Source organism: Ambystoma mexicanum, chromosome 5q (genome assembly GCF_040938575.1).
Source record: "Ambystoma mexicanum isolate Mex_15411 chromosome 5q, UKY_AmexF1_1, whole genome shotgun sequence".
NCBI classification, from domain to species: Eukaryota; Metazoa; Chordata; class Amphibia; order Caudata; family Ambystomatidae; genus Ambystoma; species Ambystoma mexicanum.
In genome coordinates, this window is record NC_090933.1 from 361,315,233 (window position 1) to 361,335,836 (window position 20,604).

Here is a 20,604-nt window from a genome sequence, read left to right on the forward strand (position 1 = left end):
AGTCCTCCTGTTGCCCTCGGGCCCTTCTCCTCGCAGGTGATCCTCCCGGCTAATACCACCCCAAGGTTCAGGATCTGGGAGCGTCTGCCTTTCCCTGGCCCCCTGGGAGGAGACTTTAGGCAGGGTCTTTGTGAGGACTCCACAGGATTCATCACACTGCCTACCATGATGGGACCTCCCAAAGAGGCCATCCTCTGGCCTCACACTCCATGTGGGTTGTACCTGATTTAGGTAAGGGGTCGGTTGCATCAGACTCACCCTAAGGGTCCCCGAGACCACTTTAAGGAAAGGTGAGCTGACGAAGCAGGTTCCCCTTCAGGTGCAGCTCACGGCAGGGGAATCCTAGGGGAAAAGGTGTTAAGGATAAGTGTGGGTTTATTGGGATCCCTATAACATTCACTCTGGTGTCTGAGTCTCTTAGTGATATAAGAACACAGGGTGTAGCCCATCTCCTGTTAACAGTGATATTATTTAGCAGGTGCAGAGCCTCTTCCTACCCAGTGGGCTGGGGAGGCAGGGGTGGTGGTTTTCCTGGGAACTGTTGCTGCTCCGGAGAAGGGAAGAGTACACCCTTACACCGACAATGGGCCGGGAAACAGAGGCTACATTAATGTATGCTGGCGAGACACTGTGGCCTTGCCCGAGCTACTAATGCAGTAAATCTGTTTGTACCCCTAGTGAAGCTAAAACTAAAATACTACTGCTCACTGTGATATAATCACCCTAGGACCATATTGGAGTGCTTAAAACACACACCCTTTTCTAGGAGCCATATGGGCTACCTAACATGGGATTTTATACTCCAAAGGGGTTGCAGTTGCAACTTCAGTAGACGTCTGGTTCTAAAAGCCAAAGGCGGAGGAAAAGGCAAATGGGTTCATGGGTCCCCTATAAGGCACAACAGAACCTGCAAAAATGTAATTTATGCCCTAATACTGTACTTTAATGTGGATGATTCCAGTCTGAGAGACCGGTTGATGTTGATCTTCTCCACAGCGGAGTATCCGTGCAAGGTTTTGGATATGTTTATAGCTTGGTGAATCTACATCTTTGTAAGGCAAAGGAGGCCATTTTACATATTTTTGCGGCCTTCCTCTTATAAGTCTAAAGGGGGATTCTCCAGTTGTTTCTTCCTTTAGTAACTCTGTAGACCAGAAGCATGTTGCACACTGGTTAAGAGCGGAAGGGTATCTTTAATCACGTGGTTGAACCTCGCAACCAGTCAGTTGGCCTGGGGGCTTGTACAAGGGCAAGATGCAGTTTGTTATGCTGCACTTGTGGCTTACAAAACTAGTTGTGGTCCATTGTCCATGACTAGTGTCCTGGGAATACCTTCTCTGGTAAAGAATTGGTCTACAAATTCTACAGTTAAACTTTTTTTGTAGGGCCTATCCAAGTTAATTCGGCCTCTCAAGGTCGTCTTTGCAGGGCTCACCCCAGTCACCACCACCTGCAATAGGATTTGGTACATGGGCCATCCCTTCTCGCATTACAAAGCCCTATGAACAGCTTCATAAAGATTCCATACCATCCATGTTGTCATGAGAGAATGAACCATCTCAAAACCGTCTAGATCCAGGCCCTGATTCTTCCCCAAAGAAGGGGGGGGTTCTTCCTCCATCTTTTCCTAGTACATCCAACATTCCTGCCACACTCCCTCCACACACACCTAGCACTCCTCCATATATCTCGCCAGGCTTTTACACCTGTAAGGATCAGTGATTTACAAAAGAGTACAACATAGGCTGTGAGTAATCCTGGTATTCCAAATAGCTTGTCTAGGTATGTTGGCATTAGGAATATCAGGGAAGATTGTATCCATCAGAAGGAATATTGCACACAGGGAGTGATATGTTCTTTTAATGGATAGCTTCCACCCACATTTTGTTCCCTCTTTTGAAACACTTCTAAAGCAGCTCTTTGCTACAGGATGGCGGACAATGGCTTACAAGAAACCAATGTCCTATGCGAGAAACTGTTGCAAGACAGGCCATCCAGAACTGGCATCTGCCCCTGCCAGTCCTAGTAGAAATACGTAGTAAAAGTAGTCAGAAACTAGTTGTAGCCTGACTGGTGTCCAGCAAGTGAATATTCCCACTCTGCAAGGCAGAAGTAGTAGCCCGACGCCTGGTGAACTGGGCTGTGATGCCTTCAAGAACCACTTTGCTCATAGCAAGTCTTGATGCTCATTTCAATCTTGTGAGAGATGGTCTGTCTGGGAATCATCTTTTCCTGCTGAGGGCCAGCAAATCCAACAAATGGGTGACCAGCATCTGGTTGTCAGTGGACTGAAGTAGATTAAAGTTGGGATTACTCTTGCGGCACGGAAACCTCACGGCAGACTTTGAAGGACGTGGAAGAACACAGAATGATGCATCTTCTCAGATAGGTGACTTTTGGTACAGAAGAGTCTCACCCTCGGAGTTACCTTCTCATTTGTGCAAACTCCCCTTTTCTTGTATTTTTAGAGCACCTGCAGCCCACTCTCATTATGTGCAGAAGTGATTGCCATCGGGGAAAATCTTTTCATTGTGAGGAGCCACAGGCTTCAGGAATTGATGGCCTGCAACAGTTACCATCAGAAATGTCAAGACTGTGTTCATGTACCAAGAAACAACATTAAAAGGCTTTGGCGATAACACATTTACCAACTCTCTCAAACTGCATAACAGTTTCAATTACAAAATAACATGCCCTCTTCAAAATCGACATAGCGGATATCTGCCCATTAACAGTGCCTATTGTCATGAACCCAGGAGGGTTACATAGATGCGCAATCCAAAATAAGGCTCATGCCCAGTGCTTGGGAATTGGTTCCGAATCGCTATAACCTAGGAGCCCATGAGGCCAAGATTTTGAGATAAATTGACAATAAAAGGGTACAACACACAGTTCCAGCCAGCTCTCCTACCTAGTTCATTCTAGTGTTTGGTTCCTTTCCTTTCTTCTGGGGATGTCAAGGCTCCTCTGTCTCTTTGGGTTTAGGGATCCTCCCCCTTCTCTAAAGCCCAAAGGTTCTCTCTCCCCCCCCCCCCCCTCTGTGGCTCTCGCTCCTTCTGGGGATTAAGGGACATCCCCCCCTCTTTCTGATGCTTGCTATTCTCTTAGGGAGATCGAAGTGCTCTCCTAATCACTGGTGTTCAGTCCCTTTTATGTGCATAAAGGTGCTTTTGCCCTCTTGTGCTAACCCCCTCATCTAGGGTTGATAGTGCTCTGCCCCTCTCTGGGGCTCACCCCCACTTATGGGGATCATGGAGCTCTCATTCACTGGTGCTCTGGACCTTCCTCGGCAGCCAACTCGGACACACTACCTGATTTTAAAGTCCTCACTGACCTCCCATTGGCTGAGGCAAAATTGGTTGCACAGTTGGTTAATAGTCAGGTGTTGCACCATTGGTTATTGGGTCAGGTGTTCAAACATCTTTCGCTTATTGGAATTACTCAACCCCAAAGAGTGGAGGAGTATATGCCTTCCTGTAGTGTGCAGAAAACTCTGCCAACAGGCTGGCCTTGGCCAATCAGTATATCCGGTATGTAAATATGTGAAAACACTGCCTCATATTGGCAGCTGCAACTCTGCTGGGACCCTCGCCAACACCCACAGAACTTAAGTTATGTCGAAACAAAGTCAAGTAAAGTAGTAGCATATTCCTGCCATAATAAATCACAGCTGCCTCCTGTGGCTCTCGTGTATGGGTGGAAATCGGTCCCTGGAAGTGCAGGATCACCAACTCCTGAAGGCAGGAAAAAGCTTGGCGAAACCAAGCCAAGGTCAAAATCGCGAACCTTTTCTTTCTGAGTAATATGAGGAACTTGCTCATTTCCAGGACAAGCAGCAGATCAACCCAACCCATGCCGAGGCAGTATCTTCAGTGGCAGCTACTCCAAGCTACTCCGTTGGAACCAGCACAGGGAAGCGTCTGCAGAGTAGAGCGGCATGGCCCTCGGGCTTAAAATGGGGGTTCGATGGGATGGAGGAGGTTAGGTAGGATGGAGATTGAACATCCTGAAAAGGATGGCGGCCATCTTGGAAGGTAGGTGGCCCTGATGTAATTCATCCCGCGGGAGGTGTTTCTGCCGTATAACACAATTTCAGCCTCCGAAATGGAAAGGTAGAAGTGGGGCGAGAGGCAAGGAAAGGCCTTGTGTGTGCTCGCCCTGCCCGCTTTCCTTTTTCTACTCTGCAGGTCTTTGTTCCTTTGCTTGGTTTACACACCACTTAATGTATTCTCCCCGGAGGAGGGGGGTGCAGCGCATGGGCGTAATTTTAGGGGGGCACAGGGGTGTTTGTCCCCCCCCAACTTTCAGGGCACATTATTTTGTCCCCATTCATTTGAATGGGGCACCTTTTCTTCAGAGGTCCATTTTCAGCAAAGTTTCTCCACTGGTGCAGCGCCAGAGAAGGAGAGGAGCCCCGTGTGGAGTTCGTGTAGACTGGACAGGGAGAGCATGCACACGTTGCTGCAAGGGCTCTCCCATTGGCGCTTTCTCCCGTGATGGCGCCGCTCTATTCCTGCACACGTCTCTCCCTACCCGGTCCTGCTTCACCTGCCTTTAATGTGTTTTGCATCTTGTTACAGCCTCAAGGGCCAATCTCACCGTGGCGCATGCTGATATCCTTAGAAACCTTTGGAGGCTCCGTTATTTATTACTTGGGATACCGGCCCTTTGCCAATTCATGGTCCTCGGATGTGCAATAATTTTAAGGCAGGCAATTATCTCGTAATAATGACCATTACCCCAGTCTTCAAAGCTTAATTGGTTCAACGTGTCCATATTTCGTACTAACATAACAAGTTAGTTATGTGTACTGGTATAACCTGCATACAGTGACCTTATTGGTAGAAATTCTTTCATGCGGGCACATACATATGACTCTGAGTTGAAATAAACAAAATGAACACTATGTGTAGCTCGTTTCTTGCAGAAACATGTGTTGTGTAGTAAATGGCATTCATATGCAGTAACGGTATTGCCAATTATGAAATACTGTGCAATTTGCCCAGTGAAGACATGAGCTGCTAAATTCAGAGACTAACGTTGCAATTTGTTTCCATTTTCTTGTAGAGAAATTTAAAGAACATATCATAACCTATCATGAGTTTGCAGAGAACCCTGGGATTATAGACAACCCTAACCTGGTTGTTAGGGTTTACAACAGGTAATTAGTTACACACTGCTCTTCCGCCCATCTCGTCTGTGTTGGGCTTGGGGGAAAGATTCTGTGAGATCATAATAGGGTGGGTAAAATGTTATACTTGCCGTGATGAATACTTTAAGTAAGGCATGTCATTCCGCGTGCCTCGTAGCTTTAACCCTCGTTCTCTCCCTCCCCACTGCATTTGGGAACTGAGGCACGAGAGATGCCAAGCCATTGTGTTGTAGGAGCTGGAGCTGAATCTGCATATGTATGTGTCATTTAACAATTTAAAAGCAGTTCAACCTGCAGGAATGTTTGCTGGAGATTGTGCTTTGGTTAAATGTATACATCTTCATTGTTTTCAGCGCTACAGTTCTTATACTATACCCTTTTCATGTAATGAATGTTATGTTACGTACAGCAGTTCAAAGTGGTCACTGAAATCCAATCTGTGTGTGACAGGTACTACAATTGGGCCTTAGCTGCACCCATGATCCTCAGCCTGCAAGTATTCCAGAAAAGCTTGCCCAAGGTAAGCCCAATACTTGTCATTTCTAATCGTGTTGCTTCTACTGAATGGCTGCACTGTGAGATTGAGACATTGTGTGAGCTGCTGTTCCTGAGTGTGTTTTGAATGAATAACTTTGTCTTTCTAGCACACCATCGAGTCCTGGGTGAAGGAGAAAATGCCAAAGAAGTCTGCAAGGTGGTGGTTCTGGCGCAAGAGAGACAGCCTGGTCAAACAGGTAAAGGACCGACAGCAAGTGTAATGCTTGCCAGCTCTTCTTGTATCTCTGGTCAGCATAGCCCAGGCCTCTTCTCCAAGAGTATCGCCCGGTTTGCATTTCTTGAAGTGGTTATGCTTTTATGGTGGCTGGACTGCACAACGCGAAGGTTGAGATTATAATAGAACCAGCTGCTCGTGGCGTGCAGCAGTCTATCAGAACGTGGCCTGTTCTGGGGTTTATCCGCAGCTGAGTAGAGAGAGGGATGCTTGCTTGATCGCGAGAGCGGTGTCCATCCATCTTCCTTTCCCCTCCCTTTCTGTGTGCCCAGTACCCTCCTTTTCTCCTCGAGCCCTCTGTGCCCCACACACTGAGTGCTTCATCTTCCTGGCCCTCCCCTGCCTCCCTTCCACCTGCCTCTGGTGTCTTCCTCCTCTCCGTGCCCCGCATTTCTTCTCTCCCCCCGCCCCCCACTCAATTTCACCTGCTATTCTCCATACTTCACTCTTTTCTCAACTTCTGTGCCCTATGTTTCTCCGCCTCCTCTTCTGTGCACCACTATGCTGCCATCCGCCTTGGCGCCTCCTGCCCCATTGGACTTTATTTTCTCTGTGCTCTACTCCGTTTTCTCTCCTTCACTCTTCATCCTCTCCGTGCTCTCTTGTAAGTGTGGTGCGCTCTGCATAAGGGAGCAGGCCTTATAATGTCCTGTGAGGACTACTGCTCTGCATAGGAGAAGGAAGGTGTACAGTCCGGAACAAATCGACCAAAAAAACTCAAAGATTTTTTTTATTTTGGTACCGAGCCCCAAAACCCCCCTTTCCCCTGTGTTATTTAACCCCACCCCCCCCCGCCCCCGGTCCCCTTTTAGCCACTACTTACCCGACCCCCATATATATTTCAATTAGTTTTTCCGATGGAACTTTTTCGGTAAAAATGTCATCGAAAAAACTACGGCAAAAGGACGTCGTACCTTGGTTTCTAGGCTGGTGAATCTTTTTAGAATAGATGCACATACCATGCATAGTCTGCCATCTAGTGGTTAGTCTGCAGCATTGCAGGTTTCTTACTTTCAAAGTAAAAGATATAGACGTTGTTTGACGGGGACATATTTTTTGCCATACTTATCCCAATATTCTGCGTGCCGCCATTGGATGCTTTTAAGTGTGAGAGGCTGAAAACGTAATCATCAAATAACAAGTCATCCACCATAACTGGAGTCACCGAAGACCACAACAACTCAACTCTACTCCGAAAGTGGTGCTGATTCGGATTCCAAAAAGTGCTCCAGCCAGTTCCGACCCCTAAACACTGTGTTTATAGTCGTATATAAGAATGACGTGGTACGTACATGCAATATTTTGTTCTCAATAATCTAACAGTTATGGCCTCGATGGAGAACACGTTAATGAAATGCAACTCCTGATTCCCACGGGTGAATCCACTGCTTAACCACTGCCTTCCAAAGGACCGTAATTGGGAGACCTGTTCGGGGTGTACCAACTTAAGGGTCGAACGAGGGAAACCTGGGCTCCATAGGCTACGGAGGCTGCACACTCACATACTCCAAAGGAAGGCCCATCAGATACAGGCCAGGTTAGAGTTGCAAAGGGAGGCCAATGAGTCACGCTCTGAGGAGAGAGACGTCCCAGACTCCAAAACCAGCTACCCTCCCATAGTCCCTCCCACCCATACCCTCCTCCAAATCTCCAGAAAGCTCTCTACAAAGGCAACCCATTAGCCTACACATGGTGTGCAAAAGCCTAGTGGATAATAAAGCCCAAGAAACAGCCAGTGCCTGTCAAACTTGTCAGCTTGCATTCCGACCCGTTTTTTTGCATCAAGGCCTTGAACGCCCATAAGGAAGGGGATATCAAAAAGTGCGCCCATGCCAGTGGGACTATGCTAGGCCAATCAGTGAGACCTGCGGCACACAACTTCAGTTTTATAGATATCTTTAGTTGGGTTTATGGTAGAGGGCAGGGTTGGGTTAACTCCCACCAGTCACGGGGGTATCACCAAAAAAAAACATTCCCTTTGTTAGAGAAATGGTGTGGGATAGGCACAACATGATTGGAGGGGAGCCCCACACCCCTTCATTTCTCATAAAACCTTGCCTCCTGCGAGACCCCCAATCTAAAACGAAAATGGTCTCTTCCAAAAGATGGCCAACCAAAAGACCAAATCCTTAGTCCTCAGCTTGCTGCCTGTTGTAGTCTATTAACTGAACATTTATAAAATATAGTCCAAGCAAAGGTTTGCAAAGCTCTGCTCTTATAAGTCCGAATCCACTATACCAAGTCATACTCCCTCGGGTCAGACTCATGTAGCCATCACTCAGACCGGTCATTTTCTAGTGACCTCTCTGCTGTCGCCATTGTTTCTCAGACCATCTTCCTGGCATGTTTTAGGGTCTCTCCACAGGTTATGGCTTTGATTTAGCCTGTAATCTTCATAGGCTGATCCTTGTTTCAATTTCTGGCTTTTGACTTGTCCTTTTCCCAGACCTTGGATCGGTTCCCTCCTCACCCAGTCTCTTAGATGTATGCTCTTTCCGACCATTTAGTAGATCGACACTTGATTGCTCTTTCTTAGCGGTTCTCGTCAGATTCCCCCTGGATCTTGGGCACTGTCCAGGCTTCATGACTAGTACCTACTGGGCATAGTTTTGGTGCATGGTCGTTTGGTAGGTCCTGGACCTTCATTCGCCTGCCACCTCCTGGCCCACGGTTTGGATTCTTCAGTTTGATCCTTTCCCTCCTGTGCCATAGATGGATTCCACTTGATGTGGTGGGTATTTTCCCACTCCTCCCTCATCAGAGCCCATGTGGGTTAGACAGTAGGGTAAGGACCGACTGCCACTAGCCAATCACTCTCATTTCTTGCTCTGGGATTTCTGGTGGGAGGCCCAGGCTCTTGGTCTCCCAAGTCCCCAGAAAGCAAATGTCTCTCAGCACACTGCTAGCCTTCCCTCCTAGGTTTCACACATATGGACAGCTTCGAGCCTGGTCTTTTTCAATCTTTACCAGAAGCTCACAAACCTTCTGCCAACCAGCACTCAAACTCCTCTGAGGTGTTCCACCATTGGGGTTCTCCCCTTTTAGCCAGGGAGAATGAGTAAGCACATAAGCCTCCCCCAGCGCATCTTGTAAACCTTTTGTGCAGAACACGAGGCTGTGCAGTTCTCCATCTTCTTTGCCGCGCTGGTACTGACGTCTAGCGGTGACATCCGGAGTGCACTGCGGGCATGCCTCCTTCCTCCTGCTTTCTTCCGGGTAAGATGCTAGCACATTGTGTCCACAAATGTCACATGTTCATCGAAATGAAGATCATAACCTGAGTTTGGCATAGCTCCTAATTCCCGGACTGTTAGTAAGAGTTCCCAGGTATTCTGGGACTTGTGGTTCACAGAGCCCCACTCTTCCCTGGCACTAGCAGATGGTGTAATACTTTGTATCGTAATGAAAAGCGAGATTGCAGGATCCCAGCTACCCCCTAGAAGCACATCTTGCAGCAGCAAGGACAACCCTGTTTAGTGGCTCGCTACTCCCACATGCTATGATGGGGAGATCACCACAGGGACACATAAACCCATTCATAGCACCGAAGAAGTTGACAGAAAATGGCACTGGCACAACGTGAGCAGTATCACAAATTGCCAGAAAGGTTGACACAGAAAATCATGGTGCAGAGGTCACCATTTCAGAAAAGCATGCACTCTAAAAACACAACTGCAGACGGAATGCGGAATACACCGAAAGATACACGCTTGCTCAGAGTCGAACAATCCTTTACACCGACTACACAGATACGCCTCATGTCAATTTTCAAATAAACATTAAAACCGACAAGAAGCAAGCCCATTGGCTACACACTTCGCATTAGTTACTTTGCAGCACTCTCTACATTCAAGGGGAGGAGTCGGACTTTATTTATAAGGAAAGGGAAGACTGATTCAGAGGAAGAGATTGATGTGTGTTAGACCCCAACTATCCAAAGCACTCCATGGCAAACTAGGGCTATGGAACAGGAATTGCAAATTCAAGCATCTTCATGAGAGAACGTGAGGTGACGGTGAAAAAAGAAGACACGGTAAATCCCATGAAGGTTATAGGTAGATGACCAGCAAAGGCGCCCAAAGTAGATTAGTTACACCTTGACGATATAATAGTGGAATTACACACAGGGCAGTGAAGATTAGCTGGAAGGTAGGATGAGTTGGTGCAGCCTATAAAGGTTTCAAGAATCTTGTCTTCCTCGTCCCTTTCTTCAGCATAATACCGCGCCTTTCCTTGGATATTCCCGCAAGCATAACCCCCGGTCTCACCTACCCAGATGATCCTCCCTCACTCGTCCACTTCCAGGGTTGGGATCTGAGACCGCCAGCCCATTCCTGGCCACCTGAATAAGGGATTCTCGAGGTTTTCTTGGGTGAATAATATCAGGTTTCTCACATACCCTTCCTCTATGCTGGTTGGACAGTGGGGCTTCTTGAGGGAATTGCACCATGGAACACCTAGAATGTTGGTCCAAGCCTTCCAGCATAATACCGAGAGCATCAGCGCTGGGACTTTTAACCTTTCCTTGGTTAGAGCTTGTGTAGGAGACGTTCTAGCAAGTTCTCTCCTTTCCCTCCCGATTTTTCCTTCCCCTTTCTTGAGTGTCCATTAACTCTTCTATTTTATCAAGGCAAACCTCTGCATTATGGCCCCACTTACCACTAAATAAGCATTGTTCGGAATTAGGGGCTTCTGATTCAGCTAGAGATATCGTAGATGTTAACTCTCCTTTATCTTTATTCAGGGGGCTAAACATTTTTTTTAGGTTGTTCTTATTCTCCAATTTGTGTTCTTCTTTGTCAATAATGGTCTCTTCTTGCCTCCTCCCACCTGAAGTTCTTACCTCTTCTGTTATTTGCTCACCCCCTATTTTCGCCTCTGAATGGTAAGGATGGGGTTCTGAGATTTAGTTTCCTAGAGAATAGGTCTCTGGACCTCCTCCTGATGTTTTATCAAGTACTTTTTCTCCCCAGGTCTCATATGTTTGATTCTCTCTGGGCAGTTCCCAAGGGGTTTCATATGCTAGAATTCCTACTCTATCTCCCTTACAGATTTTTACGGGGTTATTGGTTAAGTTTAGGAGAAAGATGGTTAATTCGTCTTCGTACGAAAAATGGGGTAACATTTTCACTTGGCCTTCCTTGCATGACAAAATATAGAAGGACCAGTTTAAGGGACATCTTACTCTAATTTCTAACGAAATTAAGGCTTTGACCCTTCCCTGTAGTAAATAATCTTGAGGGCAAAAAAGATAATAAGTATTGCCCTAAACATTCTTTTGAACCAGTGAAATGGCTTGAGAGGTCAAGGGAAGAAATTGAATTCCCATTCTCGGTTCCATGGATTTCGCCCAATTGATGGAAAAAGGGGTTTGATTGGCTTTGAATAAGGGAGATTCATTAGGTGGAAGGGAGGTTGAGTTGGTGCAGCATATGAAAGTTTCAAAAAGCTAGTCTTCCTCATCCCTTTCTTCGGCATAATACTGCACCTCATCTTGGATATTCCCCCAAGCATAACCCCGGGTGATCCTCCCTCACTCGTCCACCCCAGGGTTGAGATCTGAGAGCGCCAGCCCATTCCTGGCCACCTGAATGAGGGATTTCCGATGTTTACTTGGGAGAGTACACTCTGGTTTCTCACACCTGCTAGATTACCTGCAGAGTTGTGGAAGATACTGGTGGAAAAAGTGAGCGGTCATATGCTTAAAATGCTGCAGGAAAGTAGGGAGGCTGGGACATTGCCAGCAGATCTGCAAGCCTCAACCATTATGGTAATCTACAAAAAAGGGAGGGATAAAGATAGATGCAAATTGTACTGCCAAGGCATTAGCAAATGAGGTGTTAGGGGTACTGCCACAGCTAGTACACTGAGATCAGAATGTATTCATGCTGGGTAGGGCGATGCGCTATAATCTGAGGAGGTTGTTCACTAGGATCACCTCAGCGGACTTGAGGGTGGGTGGGGAGCAAGGAAGCGATACTCTCATTAGACTCCCATGAAGCATTTCATATGGTGGAGTGGGGTTCGGGTGTTCTGGGCTATAATGGATGGCATTCTCCTGTATGTGAGCGACCCAGTGCTGAGGGCTGGAGTGTTAATCCAAACCTTTGGAGAGACGAGTGGGCTGAAGATTAACTAGGGGAAGTCAGTGCATTTTATTCTCCTGGGGGATTCTCGAGGGGCACGAGCAGTGAGGGGAGCTCCAACCATCGACGCCACTATTTAAATACCTCAGAATGGTGATGACACAGTCGAGGAGGGATTTCTTTCAGCGGAACTGGGAGTCTATGGTAACCGGCTTCCTTCAAGATGTGGAGAGGTGGGCAACTCTCCCGCTCTCACTAATGGGAAGAGTGGAGCTCTTAAAGACGATTCCCTTCCCGAAATGTCTTTATGTACTTCAGGCCTCGTTGTATGAGGTACCAAAAGGTGATTTTTACAAGGTAGATGGGGGACGAAAGGCGCATGTTATGGGGTTTGGGGCACTTAGACTCGCGTTAGACACAATGCAAATCTCAAGCTGTGAGGGCGGACTGGACCTACCCAACCTGCAGATTAGTGGCAGCCAGCGTTTGGCTTTTTCTAGAGTGGGGGGACCCGGCAATCTAGAGAGAGATGGAAGCCAAGGTGAGTGGGAATTTGACCAGATTCTGTATGGAGGTACTTATCCCAGTGACTTTCCTCTGCATGGGAGATTGGTGGTTAAGGTTTGGCTCACTGTAATGGGTAAAACGAGGATGACTGCAAACTGGCAATGTACCAGACGCTCTGGGGGAATAGGCTGATCCCGGAAATGAGGGCGGTGCAGGGCAGGTCGCAGGTGGGCGAGTACAGGGTGAGATTGGTGGGCGATGTGACTCAGGAGGGTGCCGTGAAGTAATTTAAGGATTTGAGGAGAAGTCATGGGGTGGCGCTCAGTATGTTGTCACACACTTATAAGAGGCTGGAGGGATTATTTAATTGGACCACTCTAAACAGCCCTCCTATCATATACACTATCAAACACTGTGTTATAAGACCGAATACTTAGTACAAAAATATATATTGCTTTATTCCATCAATAGAAAAATTACATACATCATAACATACAACAATTTAATTTTGTTTTCCCAGGGAATCACCCAATTCTTCTTCTTGGATTCTCTGCATTTTACAATTTAAAAACATTAGCACAATCAATATTGTGTTCAGTCTATATTATCTATTTCTTATTTCAAAGATTAAAACCTAATTTTACAGATCTATTTGACTGCTCTTCCACCTCGTCAGGTAAGACACATAATAGTCTTTTCAACATTCAAAAATTAGTGACAGATACTCATTCATTCATTCTTACTACATACACCTCAACACCCAACATGTTTCATTCCTCAAGCAACCTTCAATCCACAGTATTCAGGAAATTCACCAGGGATACAATAGACTGACAATTTGATTGTACACTTTCTTTACATCAGTTTCCTTTTAGTCCTATAGACTGTATAGTGTTTAATCCTGTTTCTCACTTCATTTTCTTTAGTTTTAAAGCCGGTAAGGGTTTTTACCTGGAAAAAAGCAAGTAAGAAGGGCTTGTTTTAGTAATTGACAAGCCTTATTGTATATTAATTACAACAACTTAGCCATATACAAATTATGGTTAAGTTACAAAGGAGATTATTGCCTCCTTTGTCTATTAACTCTCTCCTGGTGACAGTCTCATGCTAGTATGACAGCCTTCCAATATCTTGGTATCTATTGTTCACATAATAGTCGTGGATTTTAATCACTCCTCTCAAATTAGCTATAGTTTATCCTTCTTTGCTACTTTTTGGGGCACTATATTTCCATTGGTTTCATAGCTATTCTTCTACACATTTTATTAATATAGGTCCGATCTCACATGCAGTGCCTTAGCACTTTTCTTGCCTCTACTGCTGACTAGCTTGTTTATTCGATAGCTGGATCCATTGCGTCACCGTTCGGGGAGTGTTATTCTTAACGTGCTTAGTGTTTATTACTCTGTGTGGCGCATTGTGTTCATGGCTCGATTTATTGGAACCTGCATGTGGAAGAACAGCAGGGCAAAAATGGGAGAAATCCTTGGATCCGCCAGCTTAATAGTGGCTCTTTGTTTTGCTTATTATTAGCTAAAAGAAGATACAGTGTAGAACCTCTCTACGCATTTTTTCTGATTTACTCTATGGCCCTTACCATTAAGCCACACCGCTCTTTGTCATGGATATTCATGTTCAATCTAACTGTTGGGTCAGTTATGGGGCATCAATTTGCTTCGTGCCGGAGTCCTGTCTCATGATATGGGTCCTCACGTTGCACTGCAGGTTAACGTAAAAAAACAACACCGGGACTACTTCAGATGTTATTGTTAAAGTTTGGCATTCAGTCTGCCTGTGTGTTCTAGATTTTTGTCATAGCAATTGTTTGCTGAATTACCTGCTTTTTCTGCTTATCGTTTCCTTTTGCTCATGTCATCTGAGCGTATCCAGTATGTCCTTCCACCACTATCATCTAAGCGCATAGCCTCCATTCTGCAATTTCTATTGCACCATGTCCTCTATCATATAGAGACAGTGCTCCTCAGTTTATTAAGATCTGCTTCTCCTTTTGGGATCCATGGGCATTAGTCTGGTCTCTACTTGAGTCCCAGCTCGATACTTTTTGTCAGAAAAATTAATTCCTTTTCTTTTCTCAGGAGTTTATTTTTATCCATGTTTGCATCATTGCTGGGTTTAATTTGATATACCGCTGACCAAGTTAATTCTTCTGCCTTGTGCATGTGTTCCACAAAGTGTCCTACTAGTGGTGCTGTATGGGTCCTGTTTTTAATGCAGCTCTTGTGTTCTGTTATATGTGTTTTGGCTTTCCTTTCGGTTTTGCCAATATATATTTTCTTACATGGACACCGTATCACGTATACCACCAGTCTCGAGTTACAACATACTGAGCTGTATCATTATGGGCAGCGGAGGCACGCACTGGGAACGCGGATCAGGTTGGAGGCTAAACTTCCACAAGACTCTCCACTATAGAAAATGGTGACAACTGAAAGATTGGAGGGGGGGGGGGCAATTTCGGTAGCCTACAAGTGGCTTATGAGGACTATGGCCAAGCCATTGAGCAAGTTGAGCAGCTTGGAAAAGGGATATAGAGGGGATGGAGAATGGGGATTGGGAATGTGCGCTGGGTGCGACTAAGGGGCTAACGATTGATTCTAAGTTGAGGGCCATACACTACAAGATCCTGCACAGGATGTATTATAGCTCCCAGGGGCTGTTTAAGATGGGAAGAAGGGATAACCGGATGCGCCCCAAGTGCAAATCAGAGGAGGGGACATTTATTCACGTGGTTTGTACATGCCCGGTAATTAGTAGCTTGTGGCGCGAGGTAATTACTGCTTTGAACACAGTGGTGGAAGAGGAACTGGCGTTAGATCTCAAACTGTGTGTGTTGATGATTTGAGGGGATACAGCCTTGACTGCAATGGAGAGATGTCTGCTGGGGCAGCGTTTGGCGTTGAAGAGATGTATAGTGATGAGATGGGGGAAGAAGGCCCCTCCATGTAGATGTGGGAAGAATGCATGGATAGGAGCACGAGATAGGAAAAACTTGTGTATAAGAACAGGTGAGGCCTGCAAAAGCACACCGAATTATAGGGAAAATGAATGCAGACAGCTCAGGGAGACTGATCGGAGGAGTGCTGAAGATGTGGGAAAGGTGGGACCTTGATATGGGAGGGGGGTGTGCCCAGGTGGTAGGGGAAAGGTGGGTGGGGGTGTTTGGGAGGGGGAAAGAGGTTGAGAAGTTGGGGGGGTTGGGTAGGTTTTAGGGGAGGGGGATAAAGTTGAGGGGGGTGTTAGCTTTGGACTATATTGTTTGAGGTATTATACTGGATATTGTATTTCTATTTCTGCTATTTTTCTATCAATTCAATAAAGATGTGTTCTCAAAAAAGAAATCAATTGGGCCACAGATATTGCATAGAATTCCATGCAACTCTTGTTACAGTAGAATTCCATTTTTGGGGGTTCAGCTGTTTCTTTTTATGGGATCCCTAAAGTATTTTTTCCTTCTGAGTTTTTCCAACATCTTTTGAAGGCAGGGGGACTTCTACTGCAGTCCTTCTGGTCCTGCTACCAACTTTTGGTATATATATATTTGGTAGGCCATATGGCTTCCTCAGACATGGGTACCTTTTATCCTAGGGTGATTTTATCATACCACATTGGTTTAGGGAGCGGTTGGTAGAAGCTGTTATTTAGTTTTGGCTTTCACTGGGGTACAAGTGGAGTTACCACACTAGTAGCCAAATGTCTTATTGGTCGCCGTTGGGATACTGCTGTCCTGCTCTCAGCCATTTTGTTTTTGGGCCATCTCTTTGTCTATTGAAACAGATGCCTAAAATGGCAGTTGTGCAAACATTTGAGGCTGGCCCTGCACCTTCTAACGTGACTTGGACTAATCTAAAGCAGCCCCTCGCTTCAGACAGGTCGTTGCATATCATGTGTGGGTGAACCTGAATTTCTGGCGGTTTTGGGGGCCTACTTCATTGGCTTGCTGCTAAAACCCTTAGTGGGTTTCTTAGTGTGTGATTGGAAGGGCTGGCCTAGCCCATCCCATGGGTTTTAGGGTATTTCTAAGGGAAACATTGACGCTGCCTCAGTTCCACTTGATTTATGTGAGTGCTTTGTTGAACGCTGCAGGTTTATTTACCTTATGGAGGACTTTGATGCTAAAAAGCTGCTACTGCAATTTTGAGACCAAACATGGCCATAGTGGCGGGTTTGTGTCTCATTACCCTAGTTCCAATTCGAATGTATGACTGCCAAACATCCTTGCTGGACTGGTTCTCCCCAGGTCCTCCTTGTTGGATGAGCAGGGATATGGGTGCCGGTCCATCGCTCGGCCGTTTTTACTGCTGCTTTCAGGTTTTACTGCCTTGGTCATCTGTCTTCATGTAGGAAGCGGCTATCGCCCAGAAAGATATCAGAACACCAATACCCAACCTCGCCTGTTAGTTTGGGACATCCTGGTTCTCCTCCTTTGTCGACTTCATCATGGTATTATTTGCTATTGGATGATGTCTCTCTGCTTCCATTGGGCCGTCTGAATCAGCCTGGCTGTGTTCCACAATCTTTGCTGTTGCTTTCTCATCTCGCTGGTAGGCCCCCCTCCAGGGAATACTGATTAGTCTTCCCTTTGGCCTTCTGGGTAGTCGTTGGTGTGGGGTTCAAGATCCTGGGTGACCGGATCTTTTAAACTGCACCTATAAAAGATATGTACTCGCTGGTTTATGACACGGGTGCTTATCTCTAGGCCCAAAGGTGGTAGATTATTGAAGATATCCCCAAGGGTCTTTACTTCTACCACATTTTGCCATTGAGTTCTTTTAGCCTGACTCCTGCTTTGCTTAACATCTTCTTGTGGCTGGTGGCTGTACTACCTCGCACTGGAGGCCCTTCAAGAAGGTCTCCTGGTGTCTCCAGGAGTCTGTGTGCCTGTGGACTAGAAATGCAACATGCATATCTTTTTCCCATAACCATTGCTCCATCTATTGACTTTGCCCTGTTGATTTCCTACGGGGAACATTTGAACTTACCTGGGACTCTCCTAAAGGTTCTTTGGAGGTACTTACCTGCCTCTGTATACTTTTCTTCTGAGTCACCCTTCGGTGCCAGGTGTTTTCGGTCAAAGATTACAGTTGTAGTAAGTATTGTTGATTTTGATATGTATTTTTACAGTTCCACGCTTCACTCCTTTTTATGCAGAATGACTGGTTATAGTGTATAACTGCAAAGTGCTACCCTATTTTTCTAGGAGTCTAAAGTGGCTGGTGCTGTCAGTTGAATTGCGTTGCGACTTTTGGTGGCCTCTGGCTTTGTGTTCAGTGTTCTCCTTTTCCACCTTTTAGGACCTACATTTATTGCAAGATGGACATTTGTATTGCATATACCACTATGTCTTTTTGTTTAAGAATACTGTGACTGTGTTCTTTGTTGGCACGTGGGGTCCTGATCAGGATTGCCTTAATGTATGTTATTGTTGTCTAGCGTTCCCCTTTTCTTACCACCCTTTAGTCTATATGTGCAGTGTCTATCACCAGATAGTGGAGTTACATTTTAATGTTAGGAGTGGGTTGGGTCTTAACTGCCTTTGCTGTTCATGCTATGTGTTTTTACTTTAATGTTTAACTTCTAGAACTTATTTTACCCGATGGAGAGTCCGTGTGTAATATTTAATAAGCATTACACAAAGCGAGAGAGCCGGTTAAAATGTGCAACATCCCGGCTGCAAACAATGCACGTATCACACAAAGTTGCACATTTATATTTGGCATAGTCGTGAACACCCTTTACATATCTGAATCACAATATTCATTATTTTATGTATCAAAGAATACATTGCAAAACAATATATTGTGTGATTGCCATTCCATGACAATTGGCAAGGAAGTCTCTTTGCCACTTGCTAACCTAACCTAACTTGCAAACCTAAGGGAATAATTCTTAGGATGAGAATATATAAAGTCACAAACACAAGGCCCCAACAGCATAGTTCTCTCCATCCGCAATCCAATATAATATGCTTCCTTGTTTGAAACACCCCTCCATCGTACACTTATCACAAGATCGATCAGTTACGTTGCCTATTTTAGATATTGCCTGCCGTATCTCTCCCGTCAGCAGCAAGTTCAACCTGAACCACAGAAATTGGGTGTGTTGGGAAACTTCAGAAGGTATAAAGGGACAGTTACAAACGGTTTATCATATGGTGGCAGAACCATGGAATTTCAATTGTCTGTCTCCAGTCCGATTCATACAGTCCATTGGTTGCAGATCAAGTTATCAACAGTTTGGTCACAGGTCAATAGTATCAATTCAGCACATTTTTCAAATTCCTTTGCGGGGCCCTTCAGCTTTCTCATCACTGCATCGGAAAAATTTACGTACAATCACTTTGCAGGTGGGTCCAAAAATGTACGGTATTCCGAGAGGATTTTCTAATTCAAATGGCAATGCAATGATGATACCTCAATATCATTAGCACAAGGCCTCATTCGGCACACAGTCTGGTACATTGAGGGCCCTTTTCCGAACTCTACCTTCGACCCTTGTGAAATATATCGACCGGGATACAACACCAAGATCCATGTTGTATAATGATGATGGAATAACTTTCATTTTATAGAATTTAATTAGAGGACAGATAGAAACATGACAGAACCTATTATGGATCTTCCTCATCTGTGCTGAACATTGATTGGCCTTAGTCATCAGGTGAGAGAGGGTGGCAGCATGACTAGGCTTTGTATCTAGGACAAAACTCAAATAGGTTTCGGACCGTACAGGGGGAAGAACCTGACCTGATCCTGCAACACCAATGTAAAATCCATCTTCCTCTGTGGATTCTTACAGAATCCTATGCTTCTGGCTTTCTTTCCGTTCATTGATGAATCCTTCTGTAAATTATAGCACCGTATTGAGACCAGCTTTCTCTGCAAACTCACCTGGGTACCATATAACAATACCACGTCATCCGCATAGGTTAAAAATGGGACTGACCAACACTGATATTCTGGGTGGGTCAATGCAGTTCTCAACAGATGCTAACCCAAATCTGACAAATAGCGATTGAATAGACAAGGGGCAAGGACACGCCCCTGTCTAAGACCTCGAAAGGTTGGGAAACTATCAGTCAAAGCCACCTGTCCATTCATTGCTTCTCCCCATGAGCAAGCCTCATGTAGATACACCAATATCGAAAGAAGTGGGGATGTAATGTGCAATTCTGTACTTTGGTCCAAAGTAAAGACCGATTGACAGTCAAAGTGCTGGGAGTAATCGACCGCGGCCATAAATACACAGGCGTTGCCTACCAAACACACGGACTCCTTGCAGACACATGACGATAAAACCATTCAGGGAAGTTGACAAACCCTTCAGAAATCCCGTCTGATTGTTTATTAAACGGCCCACTGATTCAGCCCAGGCTTCCAGATGCTTGAGGACCAGTGCCGCAAAGATCTTGCTCTCGCTATCTAATCGGATCCATTATATTTAAATGGGTCCTAGATGTTTCTTAATTCTTCTTTATTTAGTAGCTCAAACACTCAAAGTTAATGTCGCATGAATGTTAAGTCATCGGTTGGCCCAAGGAGCCAAAAGTAGCTCTTGGGAACTATTGGTTTTAAGCTAACCATGCTTTCCTGGGGTAGAAGCAGCAGCTAAATAGCTCCCAGCAATTTCGAACCCTGCAATCTAAACACTAGGAGTACAGCAATCACCACAAAGATATGTACTTTTGGAACGTAATCTAGTAGTATCCATTAGGTGGCACTGCTCCCTCACTTGAACAGTAGAGGCTCAGAATTGAAGTTACTGCACCAAATGAGTATCTTATTCAAAAAAGATTTTACATTAAATGATTACCCCAAGAGTAATCTTTGTTGTAAAATCTGTATTTGTTACATTTGCATTGCATGTTAATCTCTTTAAAAATAAAATAAAAATGAAAGTGAGAGAAAATGCTTTGTGCTTAAACAAGACCAAATATGGCATGCTTTCTTGGTGTTCACTTTGTGATGTTTTCACAGCCCGAGGCAAAAGACGGCAAATCAGATATGGAGCCAACAAATGAAGAATTATCAAAAATGAAAGAGAAATCTAATGACAGGTATGAATCACTG

General features: G+C 45.3%; 1 protein-coding gene across 4 annotated transcripts in view; it reads left to right on the plus strand.

The window, feature by feature from the left end:
• LPIN2 (lipin 2) overlaps window positions 1-20,604 on the plus strand; it is an 819,298-nt gene that overhangs the window by 531,200 nt on the left and 267,494 nt on the right. For all 4 annotated transcript variants that reach the window (XM_069620856.1, XM_069620855.1, XM_069620857.1 and 1 more), the window contains 4 exons: window positions 5,068-5,161; window positions 5,603-5,672; window positions 5,797-5,886; window positions 20,512-20,591. In XM_069620856.1, coding sequence (XP_069476957.1) covers window positions 5,068-5,161; window positions 5,603-5,672; window positions 5,797-5,886; window positions 20,512-20,591 — 334 coding nt within the window. The remainder of the gene's footprint in view (window positions 1-5,067; window positions 5,162-5,602; window positions 5,673-5,796; window positions 5,887-20,511; window positions 20,592-20,604) is intronic.